General features: G+C 35.8%; 1 protein-coding gene and 1 pseudogene across 1 annotated transcript; one reads left to right on the forward strand and one right to left on the reverse strand.

The window, feature by feature from the left end:
* Window positions 1-1,589: 1,589 nt before the first annotated feature.
* LOC148877467 (tubby-like F-box protein 1) lies at window positions 1,590-14,803 on the reverse strand. The gene is made up of 4 exons (XM_088941693.1): window positions 13,998-14,803; window positions 13,373-13,460; window positions 4,963-5,092; window positions 1,590-2,423 (listed from the first exon to the last, which is right to left on the reverse strand). The coding sequence occupies exons 1-4, from the start codon at window positions 14,367-14,369 to the stop codon at window positions 1,844-1,846; spliced, it is 1,170 nt and encodes a 389-aa protein (XP_088797819.1). The 5' UTR covers window positions 14,370-14,803; the 3' UTR covers window positions 1,590-1,843.
* Window positions 14,804-15,882: 1,079 nt separating this feature from the next.
* On the forward strand, window positions 15,883-16,385 carry LOC148877468 (F-box protein GID2 pseudogene; annotated as a pseudogene).
* The last annotated feature ends 4,383 nt before the right edge of the window (window positions 16,386-20,768 follow it).

A 20,768-nucleotide genomic window follows, 5' to 3' on the forward strand; every position in this document is an offset into this window, starting at 1 on the left:
TTCATTTATTAGTTAATATTTATTATATAAATTTAGATAATATTTTGTTATGTATACAAGTTAATATATACCTTAATTTTTAATAAATAAATATAACTTGTATTTATCTTATTATTATATAAATATTAATAATCAAATTTATAGCATTTGATGGGAAACATCCACCAAGGCAAGAAATATTACTCTAAGTATAAAAAACATGTCATTTTAATAAGTAATTAAGATTGGCATAACGGTTAATTAATTATTATTATAAGCAAATGACTTAGGTTTGAAACTTATTACCTTTGGTTTGTGATTTTTAATAAGTTATTTAACTTAAATAACATTTAATGACATTAATGATGTAATCAAAGGTAACTTAAATGAGCATTTAATTAAATTATATTAGCATTTAGTGGCATTTCAAACTTTAAGGCTTAATTAAAATTGATAATAATGAGAGAGAGAAGAGATCAATTAAATTTAAATTTAAAAAGAAAAGGGAAATTAAATTCGATTGATACATAATGCATAGGTCCGATACGAAAAAATATGAAACTAAACTCTTCCAAAACGATACGTATCAACCGATACATTGCAAAATTTAAAACCTTGCTTTGAGGGTACTTTAAAAATGAAATTATGAAATTCTAGGACTTAAATAATTTAAAAAAACTTAGGAATATTTTAAAAATCAATATTAAACAGATTTTACTAATTTACCTTCAGGTCCAGGGCAAGTTTGGAGAATTATAGATGAAACCTATCCCTACCCCATCCTCAAATTGGAGAAAAAATTATTTTCCCCATCCCCACCCCATCCCCTTTTAGAGTCGGGGAAAACCCACCCCATTCGGGGCAGGGCGGGTTGGGGCCCCGATTTTAGGAGAAAAACTGTCATCCCTAAAAGTGGCACTAGGCCCAAAAATAGAGTACTGATCTGAAATTTTCCAAAAAAAAAAAAACGCTCCAATATAATCAATTAACACAAAATTATGGCTTGCCAAAAGTTTTAAACATTATACATATAAAATAAATTAATAATTTGTAACTTGTAACCCATTGTTAGTAATTCAATCACGACGGTTTTTTTGACCAAGTGAACATAATTTTGACGAATTTCCAAGTTCGGAGTCCCCGACTGAAATTGGCATCAAGTGACCGTTCGAATGGTTCAACCACGAAGGCTGTAATCATGAAGAGAGAGAGAGAGATAGAGGCATAGAGCTGAGTCAGATTCAGAGATGAAAACTATGGATTTGGAACCCAGCAGACCAGTCAAATATCCTTTACCAAAAATAGACTCCCAGACGTTTTTGAGCAACCGTCTCAAACCCCACCTTACCCAGATCCACAAACTTCTGAAGTCAATATCGCTAGGCCTGTCTCATGGTCATGGACCACCACCTGCAAGGCACATGGAGGGAAAGGCTGAAAATGACAAGTGTGTGTGTCAGTGTGTGATCTAACTAGTTTACCTGCGGGTGGAAATGTGGAACACATGGACATGCTCAGCTCATCAATAATCGAGATTCATAATCCAAAAGAAAATTCCAGTTCCTGCTAGATTTACAATCGGATATTTGGTTGCAATTGCAGAGAACCAATGACAATCGACAAGCCGAAGCACCATCATCTTCATTCAGTTGCAAGATTTACAATGAATGTCTTCTTGCAAGAGAAGCCAATCAAAGAGAGAGAGAAAGATTGCATACTACATAACATATCAAAGAAAAATAAGTACTAAAACAACATCAAGAGCCTACAGTTAGCATCAGCATCACCTTTCTTGGCATTTTTTATCACCCATTTCTTCATACATAATAGTATTCAAGTATATATATATATATATATATATATATCACTCGCAAGCAAGTTTAGTACCGAAGCTGGTGAGGCAGATGGCGAATGCCTGGAAAGCTGATAAAGGCTGCCTATAATCCATTGTGAACATGTCATCACCCACCTTCCCAAATTGAAGAAGTACAGTCTCACCATCCCCTTTCCCTCCCGGTTGACTAGGGTCCACTGCTGCCACCAACTGAAAGTTTTTCACAGAAGCAACTGTAACCCGACCATGGAAATTTAGGCACCAGCATTGCAAATGTTCATGCCACCTTGGAGCCTTGTTCCTCAGTGTCATGCACCCCGCATCGGCAGCGGCAGTTGTGCTCTGTGTCTCAGAGTTCTTCTGAAGCTCGTCGTTGGTAGTTCCTCTTGTGGATGGAAGCCTTAATGTGCAGAACATCCTTCTTGGCCCCCTTGATTTTAACAGGTTAAACTTGTAAGAGACCTGACCAATCTCGAAGTTACCTGCTGGAACCTGGGGACTGATCTGCTTGCTTGCAAATCGACGGCTTGCTCTACTATTTGAAGGCTTCGCACCATTATATGGTGGTTGGCTGTCATAGATGATGAACTTGGTGCCAAGGAAATCGGATCTGCAAAATAATATGAGAATGTCAACAGTACAAATAGAGATTTCTTGGTGTCAAATGATGTGCTTTTGCCGTAAAGCCATCATTAGCTCAAGAAGCATCATAATAAATATATATTTCACCAATGTAGTGAATAGAAAAGACAATCATAACCTAACCACTAATTCAAATTAGTAATCTGAGCTAATTATGTAGACAAGGATTTCAAACATGTGATGGAAAACAGAATTGAGCCTGTGGATGTCAAGATATATACAGTAAAGGTCATTTGCATCTAATACTAGAGACTACAGTAAAGCCTCTGGAAACAATGTTCTTTTTTGGGAAGACACTTGGGTGGGCAACCAACCTCTTAAAGACCTTTTTCCCTCTCTTTACTCTCTTTCCCTTTATAAGGAAGAGCCGCTTTCCAGTTTTATTTCCTCCTCAGCTTCTTCTGTGGCCCTAAACTAGGATTTTGGTTTCCGTAGAGGGTTATGTGATGATGAAAGTACTTGTGTTTCAGAACTATTGTCTTCACTTGAGTCTATTTGTTTAGATCCCCTCAAACCTGACACAAGAATTTGGACCCCTAACCTGAAAGGTTTTTTCACTTGCTCCTCTTTCTTCAAGTCCCTTTGCTCCACTTATGCACCCCAGAACTTCCCAGTTAAAGAATTCTGGACTAGACCCATTCCCCCAAAGATTGTTGTTTTTTGTTGGGAAGTTTATTATGGTAAGATTAATACCTTTGAAAACCTACAAAAGATGAAATGAAATTGGTGCTTATCCCCTAACTGGTGTGTTATTTGTAAATCTCAGAATGAGGACTGTCACCACTTACTGATCTCTTGCTCCTTTGCTACAGCTTTATGAAATTGGAGTCTTATGTTGTTTGAGTGTAGGTGGAACTTGCCATCTGATACTAGCTTGCTGTTTAGTCTGTCTATCTTTGAATGACACACAAAGAGAGGGAGAATTATGTGGAAGTGCATAAGAGCAGTTTTGTTGTAGACAGTTTGGGAAGAAAGGAACACCAAAATCTTTTGTGAAAAAGAAAGGAACTGCTGCCTATGTAACTATCTGAGTGTTTGATTGCTGTTCACATCTCCTCATGTACCTCTCTTTTTTCGAATAAAGGTTTTTCGAATAAAATTAACCTTTTTTCAAAAAAAGCAAAAGAAAAGAGCTGCTCGGAAGTTAAAGAATGTATTCTGACAAGGGCAATTCAATGGCTGAAAACTCTAAAGCTCATTGATGTATTCGAAGAGTGCCTATGTAACTATCTGAGTGTTTGATTGCTGTGCACATCTCCTCATGTACCTCTCTTCTTTCGAATAAAGGTTTTTCGAATAAAGTTAACCTTTTTTCAAAAAAAAAAAAAGAAAAGAGCTGCTCGGAAGTTAAAGAATGTATTCTGACAAGGGCAATTCAATGGCTGAAAACTCTAAAGCTCATTGATGTATTCGAAGAGTGCATAACCACCGCATGGATAAGCTCACACTAACCCGTCAATTTGGGATCCAATTCGGGATTTCCTTGGGAGGTATCAGGAAGGAATTGGAATGTAATAATATCGATTCATACAGAAGAAAAGGTTCTCTATTGGTTCAAACGCTGTACCTATGGGATAGGGATAGAGGAAGAGGAAAAAAACCGAAGATTTCACATAGTACTTTTGATCGAAAAATCAATCTGATTTATTTCCTACCCTTCGCTCGATGAGAAAATGGGTACTCTTTTGATGACCTATGGAGAAGCTGATTAGCACTTAGCAGTGGCTAATACTTCTACCAGGAAGGACAGACATGGGGTTGAAGATGCCACCGGGGGAGGAGTTTATCAAGCTGAACTTTGATGGAAATAGCCGAGGATATCCAGGACCTTCAGGCATAGGAGGAGTGCTGAGAAACAATGATAGTTGCATTATATCTTCGTACTCAGGTCCTGCGGGTGTGGGAGACTCTTTAAGGGCCGAATTAGTTGCTGCTGTACAAGGAATCCAGCTTGCAAATCAGCTAGGCATAGAGCATCTGATTATTGAAGGGGATTCCCAAGTGATAGTGGGTTGGCTGAAGGATCGGGACATTGTGATTTGGGGTTTTAGAGATCTCAAAAAGGTTAAATGGTTAACAAGGAATATGACAATCAGAGTTCAGTGGATAGGCAGATCAGAAAACTATGGCTGATTCACTTGCGAAACAAGGGGTTCTCCGGGATACTTTATTTTGGACTTCTGTGTAGTTTCTTTTATACTTATAATTCTGTAACCAGCTTTAAAGGAAAGGTCACATCTCGTGCCTTTCCATGGGTTGCATGTAACTCTTATTTTCTGGTTTAATAAAACCTTACTCATTTATCAAAATAAATTAGAAAGCAAGAAAATCTAGAAATTGGATCATCTATTTCTAAAAGTATATTTTTCCTTCTTCATAATGGTTTAACATTACCATGCTGGCATGCTACAGAAAACATTGTTTATACTCCAAATTTATGGCTACCACCATTCAACCTAAAGTGGATTACAAAGAAAGCAAACACAAAATTATAAAAAATGCATTACCTCAGCTTCCCAAAATAAGCATTACTTCCTTGGGACAGGTCATCAGCATCAAGAGAGATTATATATTCAGTGTGAGCACCACATCTATACCTTCGTGCTGCTAAGAGAAATTTTCCTTTATCCATGAATGCTGCCAACAACAAACAATCCAGGTGAATGAAAACTTCGAGTATTTGAATCAGGCTAATCAAGAGTAAGTAACCACAAAGTAGCATCTGTAATAAGCTCTGGAAAATATAACTATAACTGATAGTATCATTCAGGTGAAGAATAATATAGAAATCTGAAAAAAAAAATAGTAACTGAACAGTCAATTGCATCATAGATTCCAAAGATAGGTTGTTGACTCCACCCAAAGGGGTGCCCTGAATTATATTATGATAGCTCATGTTTAACTCAAATCTTGAAAAACAACAGAGTACTCTTTGATCTCAGTTATACTATATCCACTTATTTCCCTTGCCTGAGGAACAACTCTTCCCATATTACATAAGAAAGCTCCCCAATATAGTGAAACATTTTTAATTTGGGTCAAGAGCATAGTTTTCAAGGTACCGAGGTGAGACTAGGTGACGGGGATACCTTGTCACCCAGGTGACACCTTGGCGATGGATTTGTTTAGATAAAAAGCATAGGTTAATTCCCGAGGTTCCATAGCAACCAGTAGACATCTTTCACTAGTAATTATCTATAACTTTGTAAAAACGTATAAACTTCATACTAAAACATTAAAAAATCAACATATTCATGAGAATAAAAAGAAGAAAGAAAGGAAAAATATAGAAAACATAAGGGCTGACTCCTGATTTTGTCCTAGGAAAAGGATGTGTTGATCGGACCAAATTTTAAGTTCTGCCTTGCTTATCAATCCATGTTTTGAAGTCTCTGAGGGTTCAAGACAGTATACACCAACATGTGTGTTGATTGAACCCTAATAAATAAGAAAATTATAAAAATAAACTAGTATATCAACTCACAAAAGGAATAATTTAGTTCAATAATTGGGAGTGCAGACTCTACAACAGCTTAAGTCCTAGCAGTGCTAAATGGCCTCCATATCTATAAAGACTACTGGAACAGACCAACAGAAAGCAGTTAATCAGTTTTACAAGAGGAGGCCACGTCAGCACAACTAATCGTCCACTTGCAACAGCTGTAACAGAAAGAAATCAAAGATTGTAAACAGTATAAGTAGTGAAGCACAAAGAGAAATAAGACAGGAATTCCTTCGGCATTAATCTTCCTCTCTCTCTCTCTCTCTCTCTCTCTCTCTCTCTCTCTCTCTCTCCTTCCTTCCAACGAATTCAGGAGATTGGCTCCCTCGAAGAGCCCTGAATTAGGCAGGTTCCTAACAAGTTGGTATCAAAGCCAGCATGACCAACACAAGAAACACGTCAGTAGACACCCGAGTGGATCAGATGGAGGTAGAGATCCATCGAATGTCTTCTAATCTCAAAGAAATGAAGGAAGGTTTCACTGCTCTCCTCAATCGGCTAGAGCAGGTGGCAACGAACAACAACAGAGGAAGCCAAGAAGAGCGCAGCAATGAAAACAACCGCAGAATAGGGCCGGCGGCAACGAGAGCAGCCAAAATCGATTTCCCCATCTTCTCAGGCGGCAACCCAACTCCCTGGATTCTTAGAGCCGAACGGTACTTCGATTACCATGAGACACTTGGGCAAGACAGGGTAGCTCTAGCTTCTGCGCATCTTGAAGGGGAAGCTATCCTCTAGTTTCAATGGTACCGACGGGGGCACTCTCGTCAAACTTGGGTAGACTTCACTGATGCCATGACTATCCGTTTTGGATCGTCTGGGTTCAAAGATCATGATGAGAGTTTGGAAAAGCTACGGTAGGTGGGATCAATTAAAGATTACCAGATGAAATTCAAAAAGCTGGCCGTGAGAGTCCAAGGGTGGACGGAGAAGGCACTGGTGGAAGCTTCATCGGCGGCCTGAAAGAAGAACTGCGACTAGAAGTGAAGGCGATGCAGCCCACTTTAGTCATAAATGTGGCAGCACTAGCAAGATTGTATGAGGATAAGTTCACTTGAGCAAGAAAGATGCAACGGCCATGGGGTCTAGGAACCAGGACGACAGCAACAGACAAGGAGGAAGGAATACTAGGCTCAGGTCCATTGGTTCCTTTCAAACGGCTGACCTAGGTAGAGATGCAAGCCCGCAGAGAAAAAGGACTCTGCTACAACTATGAAGAGAAATTTGGGTCGGGCCATCGGTGCAAGAAACAACAAGCATTTCTCCTCCGAACAGATGCCGAAGAGGAAGACGACCTCACCGGTTACGGGGAATCTAACCCAAGGTGGGAAATACAACCCAATGGCACACCTGAAATATCTCTACAAGCCCTTATGGGACTTGCGTCCCCTCAAACAATTTGAGTTGCAGGGCTAATCCAGGGACGCCAAGTGTCAATCATCATAGACAATGGCAATTCCCTTAACTTCATAACTCAAGTCTTGGTGGATAAAATGGGACTCCCGGTTCAACCAACAACGGCTTTTACGGTTCATGTGGCCAACGGTAATAGCCAATCCTACAATAGCATTTGCATGGGCTTACCACTAAAAGTTCAGGGTCACTAGTTTGCAGTGGACCTATATCCTCTTCATCTCAATGGAGCGAACGTGGTGCTAGGCATTCAATGGTTAAGACAGCTAGGGCCCGTGATCTGTGACTGGGCCCGTCTCACCATAGACTTCACATCAAGGCTCTACAGTCCATCTACAAGGGCAAACATGCAAGGGTCCAAGGCCCATCAGTCTTGCAACATTAACAAAGCAAATGGGGGATCCGGATCAGCCCATATTCATGCACGTGGACTCAAATTGGACCAGCCCATCTTTAGCTAACAGCAGCCCAAATGGGCCTAGAGACTTCCAAAGCCGCCTACAACAACTCCTTCAGCAATATGGCAGCGTGTTCGAAGAACCCCAAGAACTTCCACCACGCCGGGAGCATGACCACCGCATCCCCCTCATGCCGGGAGCTGCCCCAACCAATGTAAGACCTTACTGATACCCTTATTTTCAAAAATTTGAAATCGAGAAGCAAGTTCAAGATATGCTTAAGCAAGGGATAATACAGCCCAATCACAACCCATTCTCTTCATCGGTATTATTAGTCAAAAAGAAGGATGGGACGTGGCGATTTTGTATTGATTACAGAGCCCTTAACAATATCACCATTAAAGATTGATTTCCAATACCGGTCATTGATGAGCTGCTTGATGAACTCAGTCAGGCCACCATATTCTCAAAATTAGATTTACGAGCTGGGTATCATCAAATAAGGGTACATAGAGACGATGTTCACAAAACTGCTTTCAAGACACATGATGGCCACTTGAGCTGGCCATTTGAGCTGACCAATGCTCCAGCCACATTTCAAGCATTAATGAATGACATATTCCGGCCATATTTACGTAAGTTCATCCTTGTTTTCTTTGATGACATTATGGTCTATAGCCCCAATTGGGAGGAACATCTGAATCATCTACAGGTCACCCTTGCAACACTTAAGGCCCACCAGTTGTTCACTAAAGAGTCCAAGTGTTCCTTTGGACAAAATCAAGTTCACTACTTGGGACATGTTGTAGAGAACGGAACTGTAGCGGCCAACCTAGATAAAATCTCCAGTATAATAAGCTGGCCGCAACCCAAAAGTGTGAAAGAGTTAAGGGCCTTCTTGGGCTTGACTGGGTACTACCGCCGCTTCATCAAAAACTACGGCCTAATAGCTACCCCGTTGACCGAATTGTTGAAACAAGATGCTTTTCATTGGTCAACCCAAGCCCAACAAGCTTTTGAGCAGTTGAGGCAGGCAGTTGCGTGCCCTCCAACATTAGCATTGCCTGATTTCACAAAAGACTTCATCATTGAGTGTGATGCCTCTAGCCAAGGTGTTGGAGCTGTTCTCATGCAAGAGGGGCAACCACTAGCCTTTTTTAGCAAGGCCTTAATATCACAAAAGTGGGCCAAATCAGTTTATGAACGAGAATTAATAGCAGTGGTCTTAGCAGTCCAACGTTGGCGATCCTACTTGCTCGGTAGACAGTTCATAATTCGGACCGATCATCATAGTTTGAAGTTCTTATTGATCAATTAGTCCTATCCCCAGAACAACAACGATGGATATCCAAGCTACTAGGGTACGACTACATAATTGAGTACAAAGCAGGGGCTACTAACCGGGTGGTTGACACCCTCTCACGGCACCCACAATCATTTCAGTTACTAGTATCTTCCCCAACTTCTCCACTCCTGGATCTACTTCGAAAAGAAGCCCAATCCCATAGGGAGTTACAGCAGTTGAAGGCCCAAGTATTGGCAAATCCCTCACTGCACCCCAGGTACACCATTAAGAATGATCTACTATTCTTCAAAGGACGCTTGGAAATTCCGGCAGATTTTGCTCACCTCAGGAAGCTCCTGGAATTATTCCATGCCTCACCCACAGGTAGCCACTTCGGCATCCTACGAACACAGAAACGCATTGCCACACAATTCCATTGGAAAGGCATGCGTACATCTATCCAAAACTTCATAGTCGGGTGTGCAGTATGCCAATCTTGCAACAACTCCCAATACCAACCCAAGTCGGGGATGATATATCAATGGATTTCATCACAGGATTGCTCGTTTCTGCCGGCAAAACAGTTATCCTTGTGGTAGTGGATAGATTGACAAAATACAGTCATTTCCTACCTCTATCACACCCATTTACAGCAGTCATAGTTGTTGAATTGTTCCTCTAGGAAATTATGCGCCTACACGGGCTCCCCAGCTCAATTGTATCAGATAGGGACCCTATTTTTATGAGTCGTTTCTGGGCTGAGCTTTTTCGCCTGCACGGGGTTAAACTCTTCAAGTCAACTAGCTATCACCCCCAATCTGATGGACAGACAGAGGCGGTTAACAAGAGTCTCAAAACATATCTGAGATGCTTCGCGGGAGATCGACCAAGACAATGGGTGAAGTGGATCCACTGGGCTCTATATGGTCAGGACCCTCACCCTCTACTTCCTTATGAAAAAGGGACCACCACAGTAGCGGCCTTAGAAGAACAGCTGACGCAACGAGATGAGGTGTTAAAGGAACTGAGACATCATCTCTTACAAGCACAACAATGGATGAAGCACACCTATGATAAACATCACAAGAATGTCCAATATGAAGTCGGTGATTGGATGTTTCTCAAATTACAACCTTTCAGACAGATTTCAATTGCAAGCCGACAGTGGAACAAACTCAGCCCACGCTATTTTGGATCATTTAAAATCCTTGAGAGAATAGAGTCAGTGACCTACAAGCTAGACCTTCCGGCAACATCAAAATTGCACCCTGTATTCCATACCTCCTTACTGAAGAAAGGGCCGAAGCCAGGAGTCATTACAAGTGCGACCCTTCCCACATTTTCAATTGAAGGGCAAATGCAGACTGAGCTAGCCCGCATCATTGATTTCAGATAGGTGCACCGGGGTGGAAGAGTCATACCAGAAGCATTAGTTGTTTGGTCTAAACTCCCAAAAGAGGATGCAACCTGGGAATCTTACTTAGATCTGCAATCAAAATTTCCCACATTAGACCTTGAGGGCAAGGTCGCACTAAAGGAGGGGGGGATTGTAAAGACTATTGGAACAGACCAACAAAAAGCAGTTAATCAGTTTTACAAGAGGAGGCCACGTCAACACAACTAATCGTCCACTTGCAACAGCTGTAACAAAAAGAAATAAAAGATTGTAAACAGTATAAGTAGTGAAGCACAAAGAGAAATAAGACAGGAATTCTATCGACATTAATCTCCCTCTCTCTCTCTCTCTCCAACGAATTCAGGAGGTTGGCTCCCTCGAAGAGCCCTGAGTTAGGCAGGTTCCTAACAATATCACAAGAAGACTAGCAACACAATAAAGTGGCTTGGAGAGAAGGAAAGCAGACCTTGAAAACTGGCTCACTACCTGGACAAGGCTAGAGATAATGTTATACTTCTTGAATGCAACTTTAATCTGGATTCCCGGGACTCTAAACTCTATAGCAGATAGTTTAGCTGAGTCAGGTGCTCATAGGGAAAACCTGTATAGTGATAGTATAATGCCTTTGTACCTTGTGTGGGACTAGCCTTTTGTACATCATCTAATGTACTCGTTCTTTCTCTTTAAAAAAGTTATTTTTTCTCTCAAAAAAAATATATTTTATTATAATCTCTAAAAATAAAGAATATACAAAAATTTTAAAGCAATGTATAAAAATCTAGGTGTTTAAGCAAGGCAACCCTCCATGGGTGCCTTGTGGCCTTGAAAACTATGGTTGGGGGTCAGGTGGGGCGGGGAGTTTCTAAGATTTCTCTCTTCTCTTAATCCAGCACAACATATTTCGAAGGTCTAAATGGCTGAAAGGAGGAAAATATTTCATCTCCTTCTGCATCAACCTTACTCCCAATTCCCTATTTCATCAGATTACAAGGAAAACGCTCCCTTTCTAAAGTAACTATAGAAACATTGATATTTTCACAACTTGTAAAAGCATGTCAACTACAAATAAGAATTGATTTTATCTTTCTCCTTGATTGAAATGTATGGTGCAAGTTCCTCCCAAACCCCTCCCTCAAAAAATTCAAATTTCTTTTATGTAAAGAAAATTAATTCAAGGTGTAGGAAACCCCTAGCTAATGCTATTCTATTTACAAATTTTAGAAGAATTAGCACTAAGAACCTTTTGGAGCTGTATCTAGTAAAGCTAATATATAGTGTTGGTAAGCTTTTCAAAGATCCATTTATAATAGATAGATAGATAATTATTGAAATCATTATGAATACAAGGCATTACATCTATTGACAATAAAATGATCTGCATTTACCATATGAAGGATCATGAAATATTATTCAAAGCCAGATTTTCAGGGAAATGCTTTCAGTTTAGAGTGGACTGTGGACCTGTGATATCCATGAAAATTCAGAAAAGGAAGAGAAAAACCAACAAGCTTATTGCAGAATAATATATTGGACATAAGAAGTTTAGTTCTGAAATCTGTCATTTTGGCCTTTCACTGTCCCCAAGATCAGGATGTCTAAAGAAGAATTACACTCCTAATATCTAAGATTCAATGCATTACCTCTTTAGCCACATGTCAGTTTAAGGAACAAACTTCAGGACATTAGTAACAGGTGGCTGAACTGAATGAGTTAATGATTTGTCTTTTAGTGGATAAAATAGTCATATAATAAAAGCATAGTAATCAACCCAACATCCCATTCGTCCATTAAGGAGCTCACAACCTACTTAATGACTTGGTACTAAAACACAAAGAAACAAGTCATTCAGTTCAGCCACTTTAAGACATTATCAAAAAGCCCCTTGGCAAAGAAATGAAGAGTGAAGAGTGAAGACAACATCATGGTGTTTCTTTAGAAAGTGTCAGTGTCATAACATCTAACCAGGTGTAATACTTGGTTGGGCTTGATGCCAAGGGCTTGGATTATACTTCCACCTGACAGAACCAAAAAAACTCAACTGTCTCAGAAGGCTTCAAAAGCAACAATGTTCATGGGACCACACATAATCCCTAAGCCTTATTCTAGCACCTTTCTGCTCCTTAAATCATAATCCTATAAAATCATATCCTACCAATGTTAACCTACCATCCAGCATACTTATCCATTCTCAAACCTTTGTTCTTAACTCCCATCTAAATTTTACCACTAGCTTAACATGGATCTTCTTTAAATTCCACATCTTTCTGCTATCCACATCCTAGTTCCTTGCCCTACAAGTACACCCTATTAGGCCCTAGAATTCATGAGAATGATAATGTTGAAAAGTTTATGAAAGATAATAGATCCATAAAGTAAAAGCAAATCTACAAGAATTTTTTTCTTTTGTTTTTTTTTTTTTTTGTTTTTGTTGAGAAAAGCTTACAAGATTTAGACAAGCCTTATTGGTGATAAGAACAAGATGACCTTTCAAACTTGACTATACATGATTTTAAAGTTTACCATGAGCTTAAGAAGGATCTTCTTTAATCCCATATCTTTCAGCTATCCACATTCTAATTCATTGCCCCGATACAACCTGTTAGACCCTAGGATTCATGTGAGAGAGAGAGAGAGAGAGAGATCTTGCTTGTAAACCACTCTCTCGATGAAATCATAGAGAGTCCATATGGTCCTGGGATGCTTTAGTTATCCCTCAACTGCCGAATGGGCAAGGAAAAGCCAATTTGAAGGATGTATAAAGTCATATTTGTCATTTTGCAATTTCTTCTCCCTAAATTAAATGTCAAAGCATATTCAGATTCAACTATTAAGTCTACTATAACTGCAAACAGAGCCATCCACAAAGAAGAAAATCCTGATGAAAAATCGTATAATGGTAAGTAGTGCACTAGCGTTTACTTACTCTGGGTCAGACCAAGATAAAGATAAAATGTGCAGTTCTTCTTGTTCCGCTTGATAAAACACTGAAGGGGAGCATCTCGCGGCCCTGGCTGCATTTAACAAAACAACAGTACATCAATCCCACGATTAGCAGCTTCTCTATTCACTAAATTAATAAAAAAAAAAAGATAATAGCTCTAAACATTTATGAAAGCTGTTAATCAACACCCAAGAAGTAAGTCTGTATTTCACCATACTCGTAAACAGAATACAAACATGCAGGATCAAGAAACAGACCATGTAAACAAGAAAAACACATCCGAGCTTTCCAAATTTGGTGCCTTTGCTCATATTTCCAAGTAAGAAAATTTCGAAGTTGAAATTTTGAAATTGATTATCATTTCGAACCCTAATACTCATTGGAACGTGTATAGAATGCAGGACCCAAATCTTTAACAGAAACAACTGACATAAAAGACGAGTTGAACCATCAAAAGGACCAAAAACAAAATCAAACCAAAGAGAAAGAAAAGAACATAAACAAATTGAATGATATTACAAACACATATACCCAAGGACATTGATCGAAACGCCCTAACTCCATCAGACCCAATTGAATCAAAAATCAAGAAAAGAACAAAGCAAACCTGTTTGAGGGAAGAAGGGAAAGTTATCTTTCTGCACTGCAGAGGAGACCTAACGGTGCCTTTGGTAACTTCTCTCCATCTCTTACAGACGGAAGCACAAGCGACAACGTTCTTGCGACTCGGCCAACGGTCTTCGCTTGACTCCACTCGCTGGATGATCTCGACCAGAAGCTCAGGCAGCAAGTCGGACCAGCCATCCTCATCAGAGACTCGCTTGATCTCTTCGTCTGCTTCGCCATGGCCATCCGCCTGCTGTTTATCGGCTTCAGTTTCTTCTGGCTTCAGAATTCCGGGTTCTTGAATGAGATTCGAGAGATTGAAGCACCTTTTGGTTCTGCTCCTTCCGAATAGAAGTGCTTTTCTCAGAGACATCCCACCTTTGCTCCTCCTCTCTTCTTCTTCTTCTTCTTCTTCTTCTTCTTCTTCTTCTGCTCACAGAAGGGAGAGAGAGAGAGAGAGAGAGAGAGAGAAAGAAGGAGAGAGAGGGAGAGGGAGAGGGAGAGAGAGATTTGCTGTTGAGTTAAACAGCAGAGGAAGAAAGAATGGGAAATGGATCCATGACGAATTGAAGACGAGGACGCCGAGAAAAATCACCCCAAAAAATTAGAAAAACAATTCTTTTATTTAAATTTAAATTTTTATTATTTATTTTAGGAGTTCAAGGCAGATTGTTTATCGGATTTACGTTTTTGTCCCTTTGACCGGGTCTCAACAACTTAAAAAGGGGTTAACTATTCAGTTAATGGCACCCGGATCCAGAACACCATCCCTATTAGGCCCTTACTTGACCAAAATACCCTTCTCTTTTTTTTGAACAAACATTTATTTGATTTTATTTATTTCTTTCCTTTTGGCAATTCCATAACCGGGAATTCGGGTTTATCAGTAACTTTAAACATGACCCGATCCACCGGTCCGATTTTGACGAGTCAATTCCTATTTATTGCTCCGTACGGGTATAGTTTATGGTTGGTTGGGCTTGAGCGATTTATTTAAGTTGACCCATCTGAACTTGGACCAAGTTAGCACGACTTTTTCTAGGTCAATCCATTAATGATACATTAGGTCCAATCCAATTGGGCTGCTTGATCCAATCTGACTTTCATTATGGGTCAGTGTCAGGGTCTACGTGACAGTAGAAAGATGGTTACTTCTAGGTGTTTAGAGATTCCCATTTGTTTCTCAAGTTTAGAAATTAGAACAGAAATGAAATGGAAATAACATGTGATTAGAAATCATAAATTTGCCAACAATGATAAAGGTAAGGAATTATATTCATGGTTGTGTCAATCTTTACTTGGCTGTATGTCATGGAAATCATTGTGATTGACCTATCACTTTCTTTTGGGCATTTTTTTTCTAGTGAGAGATGTGTGACATGGGAGGATTAATCAATATTGCTCAAGGTTCATAATGTCACAAAATGTAAAGAGGACTGGAAAGGTAATTTTAAGATATGTTTTGGATATATATGGATACAGCACAAAAATTAAGATATATGTGGATATATTAGGAAAATCTAAATAAATGTCAAATAAATTTACATAAATAACACTAAATCTAGATGACTATAAATAAAATATGTAAATATAAAAATAAAAGGAAATATCTTGTACTTTGATTCGAGTGACAATTTGGTCCTTAAATTTTAAAATGCGATAATCTAGTATTTTAACTTTCCAAACGCGACAATCTAGTATCTATCATTAACCAGCTGTTAAGTGGCATGTTAAAAAAAAAATATAAATGCTTATCCATGAGTGAAACCCCTTGTTAATTCATAAAATCTCAATCCTAAATGTTTTAATAACTCAAGCCAATAAGATATTTTACTCTGCACCGAGGTTGGGGACTTTGGGTTTTTTGTCTTTGGTTGTATTTCGAGATGAAGAGAGAAGTCGTCACCAAGGAAGATATGAGGAAGAAGAAAAGGAGCGAAAAAGAAGAGGAGTGTAGTCAAGAGACTGGATTTGTGCTCTTCGAGGTGCTGAATCACTTGGACGCGTGGTTGCTTGCGATCACGTCTTGCGTTAACAAACAGTGTGAAAAGATAGCCCGTGATGAGAGGTTGTAGGAGTTGGCACCCAGCATTGGACTCACATCGGCTGCAGCAATCAACAGCTCTGTTCCGTGGTTCTTGCTCTCGGAGGTTTTCGTCGCCTCCATTCTCAATGCCTTTGGCCCCTCTTAAAACCACCTCCATACTGTCGTTGTCTCCGCGGGCCGCGTCATCATCATCTTCTACTCCCTCTCTCTCGTCTCTATTACTGGCTCCGATAATTCCATAAAAAACGCCAGTTCATAGGGAAAATACAAGGTTCAACTCACCACATCTCTCCTCTTGATTTGTTATTTCGAGAAATGAATGTTAACAACAGAGGCAGATGATTTCTGCTCTATTCATCACCTTAATTTTCCTTTTTTCTTTTCTTTTCATTCTTGTGTTCTTGGATTTCATATGGATCTCTCTTATATATAAGATCTCTGTAATGCGAGAGTCTGTAATAGTAATACTCATATTACTATTGATAAATTTTCTTGGGTTTTTTCTTTTTAGTATTACTTTCAAAGATCTAAGAAATGATGGTGTTTGTGAAATGAAAATTAATTTTTGGGGTGTTTATGTGTAGATTAAACATAAGAATTTGTAGGTTATTGGTTTGTGACAGAAGGCTTTGTTTCATTGCACATAAGGTGTAGATGAACATAAGAATTCAAAAGTTTTAAATCGCACACTAGGTCACATGATATGTATAATAGACAGTTCATTAACGGCAGGTACTACATTGTCGGATTTTGAAAGTTCAGGTACTAGATAGTCGCATTTTAAAGTTCGGGGACCAAATTGTCAATTGAGCCAAAGTATAGGGTATTGATAGGGATTCTCCCAAAATCTTACCCATTTATAAAAAAGAAGAAATGGATGAATCATCCAACACCATGATTTTATATTTCCAATCCTACCCCTCCATGATTTTATATTTCCAATCCTATCCCTTCTTAAAATGCTTGAAAATAAAATTAATATTTATTAATAAATAAATATTTAATTTATTAATAATATTAATATTAATATTTCTGAAAATAAATACAAATAATTAATTTACTAATAAATTACTATTAATATTTATCAATAAATCATTATCAATAATTTATAAAAATTTTAGTAATTGATTGTTGGTAAAAGATATTGAAATAACTACATTTCTAAAAATTATAATTATGATTTCAGATAATTATAAATTATAGATTAATTTCATTCGAAAATGAAAGATAGTTTGGTGTAGTTTTTGGAAATTATGGATAGTTTATTGATTATTCAATAGATTACTGAAATTATTGAAAATTTATTGATTATTAAACCAATAAATAATTATTGAAATTTAATAATTGATTATTCAGAAAAGTAGCATAACTCTCGTTATTACATTTTTAGAAAATTATTGATTAATTTTAATTGAAAATAACAAATAAGTTAGTGCAATTTCGGAATTTTATGAGATTTTTTAATTTTTGGAATATTGTGGAAAATTATTGTAATTATTGAAAATTTATAATTATGTTATCATAGTTTATAATTATTGAAATTATTATTATTATTATTATTATTATTATTATTATTAATGTAATCATAATTATTACACTAAAATAATTGTTTGTGTAGTTTAACTAATTCCTTTTTTATAATCTCAAATAGTAATTCCCATTATCTAATAATTTTTGAAAAATTAATAATAGAAAAAATTGTGAATCTTGATTTAAAATAATGGAATTTAATAGTAACAATCATTGTTACATAATTAATAATTTTCCATTTTGTATCAATTCCAATCATGTAATTATTAAATTACACAAATTTCCATTGTTTAAAAACAATAATTACTACAGAATTATAAATTACAATAAAATCTGTTATTTGGAATTTAAATGTAATAATTCAATTACAATAATTATTGTAATGAAAAATTTATATCTAATTACAGATTTGTTTTTCATATTAACTTTATTACAGAAATAATTATCTTTGAAATTTTAGTGTAAATTAATATTTTTCGGAAATTTATAACAATAATTATTATTGGAATTTTGTTGATGATAATAATTACAGTAATAATTATCATTGGAATTTACATTTTCAGAAGTTTATTAATGTAATTTTATTATTAGTGTAATAATAATTATTAAGCTACATTAATTATTATAGTAAAATTTGTTATTTTCAAAATACTGTAATTACAGTATTTTTGAAATAACTGTAATTCCAATAATAATTATTGGGGTAGTTAAATTAATTATTTTTTCAAAATAATTATTACACTAATAATTATTATTGGAATTTTGGTTTAGTAATTAAATAGAGTAATCGTTAAAATAAATGTTTTACTATAGTTACTATTTCTTAAAATTAATTTTATTACACTAAAAATTAAATTGTGTTATTTCCAGAAAATTTGCTAGAAATCAATGGATATACAAAAATTTCAATGAAATTATAAATGTCATTTAAAATTAATTAAAAATTATAAAATTGAAAAATAAATTCAACAATTATAGCTCCAGGAAAGAGTTGGTGGATTTTGCAAATTGGCAAACAAAATATCATAATTTTGAAAAATTTTGTTGAAGAAAATAAAAAATATATATTAATATTTTGGAAATTTTCTTTAAAATGTAGTAAATAATTTATTGAAAATTATTAGAATATTTTGGAAATTTGGAAATTTTTACTACATTTGATAGATTTTGGAAAAGTATTTAAAAATTGTCTGATTTTCATTTTAAATTATTAAAGATAAATTAGTATTGGTAAAGGAAAACATTAATTTGAACCAATATCACAAATTATTTTCGTTATTAATATAAATTAGTATAATATTGGAAAATTTTAGGAAAGGAAATTATTAATTAACTTATATTGAAAAATAAAAGATAAATTAGTGTAATTTTGTAAATGACATATTTAAAAAAGAAAATAAATTATTTAATATATTTAAAAAATCAATAATTTAGTATATATACTTTTGGAAATTTACCAGGAGCTGACATTCAATATATCCTTTTGATTCTTTTTACCAACAAATTAGACATTGGGTTTTCCTGTGCATCGCATGGGTTCCCTACTAGTAAAAAGAAAACACATACTTTAATACCTAACTAGTGAATGACCCTGTACTAAGTACGGAAAAGTTAACCATTTGTATATATGAATAAGCATTAATGATTTTTATTACCATTTTTTTTTACTATTCATAAACTGTCATTTCTTAACACTCATAAAGTCTATAGGTCCACATAAATTGACCCTAATATGTCAAACCCTTAAAATTATATAGGTCATTAAATTCAACTTGAAACATTTATTACTTTAATTTAACCATTCTTATTCTTATTATTAATTTACTTTAGTATTTAATTTAATTTTTTTGTTATTTAGTAATAATATTAACTAAATTTGTAATTATTTAAATATTTTTTCCAACCGAGTATAATTATTATATAAGAGATTTTTTAATTCATATTTTCCATTTAAGAATAAGCATTAATGATTTGGCTTAACAATTTTAATGATTGCTAATAAATATTGATTCTTATTTAAGGTTTAATTACAGTATTTGGTAATTATTTTGGGGCATGCTTTAAATAAACATTAATGATAACTGATGATTGTTATTTCATTTTTTATTACTTACTTAATTAAGTACTTGTTGATTGTTATTATTATTAATTATTTCTATAAATAATTGATTGTTATTATTATTTACTTAATTCAGTAATTTTCAGTAAGTAATTATTTGATTTAATTTGAATTATTTCATTTTTTTAATTATTTATAATGGACAGGTAGGGTAGGCTCTTTATTTAATTTAAGAGACTTACCATGTTTTATCTAGACAATGACCCCATACTAAGTAAGGGGCAACTACAGTATCATTTCATTTGAAATTTACCATTTAACAATAAAAAATCAATGTTGAGCAACCTACCCCCAAAAAACTATCAAAAACTTTGAAATCATTAATCTATTTATAAAATAGTAAATTTAGATGGATGTTTACAACAATACCACCAATATTGCTTAATATTTAGGGGCATATGCATGGATAAAAAGCATTTATGATATCCATTCAAAAAGGCAAAGAAGGAAGAAAATCATTCAAAGAGCTGCTAAGAAAAATAATCCATGCCAAACAACATTTATAGATGCATTCATCCTCTAAAGTAAGAGATGAAAAATATATGACAACAATCAAATCATCATCATGTATGGCTACAATCAACTGATAATATAATTAGGACTCTGAAGCCCATCCAATAGAAGAAACATGAAAGAAAGGAGAATAATGGGACCATCCTGTGTATGGAAGTCAACTCCAAGTTAGGTGGCAACACTTCTTTTGTCAATCATGGTTATGGATTTTAAGTCTAGGCTCCCCATAGTGCACGTAGACTGGCTAGAATTTATCTTAGGAAAAATGTAGGGAAACCTATACATAGCCTAATGGTATGTTTGAATTATGGGAATTGAGAGATAGAAATAGAAAATGTAGGATGAAATTATAATTTTGGGCATGTTGATGTGTCAAATTCAAGTCAATTAGAATAATCATAGATTTTTAATTCATTCATTTAGTAGTAATTTGGATATTTTTTTATTCTCTGTCTTTATTGAGTAATATAGATTAATAATATATTAATAATATGAAATCAGTAATAATAAGAAGAATATTATTATTACTATTATTTACTAATAATATATTCTTATTATGTGTG

Source organism: Nelumbo lutea, chromosome 1, assembly GCF_056320005.1.
Source record: "Nelumbo lutea isolate HS-2025 chromosome 1, American lotus-T2T, whole genome shotgun sequence".
NCBI lineage: Eukaryota > Viridiplantae > Streptophyta > Magnoliopsida > Proteales > Nelumbonaceae > Nelumbo > Nelumbo lutea.

Bases quoted from the DNA above. Each gene is read 5' to 3' on its own strand.
- LOC148877467 (XM_088941693.1), bottom strand. From the start codon at position 14,369: ATGTCTCTGAGAAAAGCACTTCTATTCGGAAGGAGCAGAACCAAAAGG. The intron at 13,461-13,997 runs GTTTGCTTTGTT...TGTTAAATGCAG, and splicing joins TCCCTTCTTCCCTCAAACAG to CCAGGGCCGCGAGATGCTCC. The intron at 5,093-13,372 runs GTAAGTAAACGC...TGTTGTTGGCAG, and splicing joins TTATCTTGGTCTGACCCAGA to CATTCATGGATAAAGGAAAA.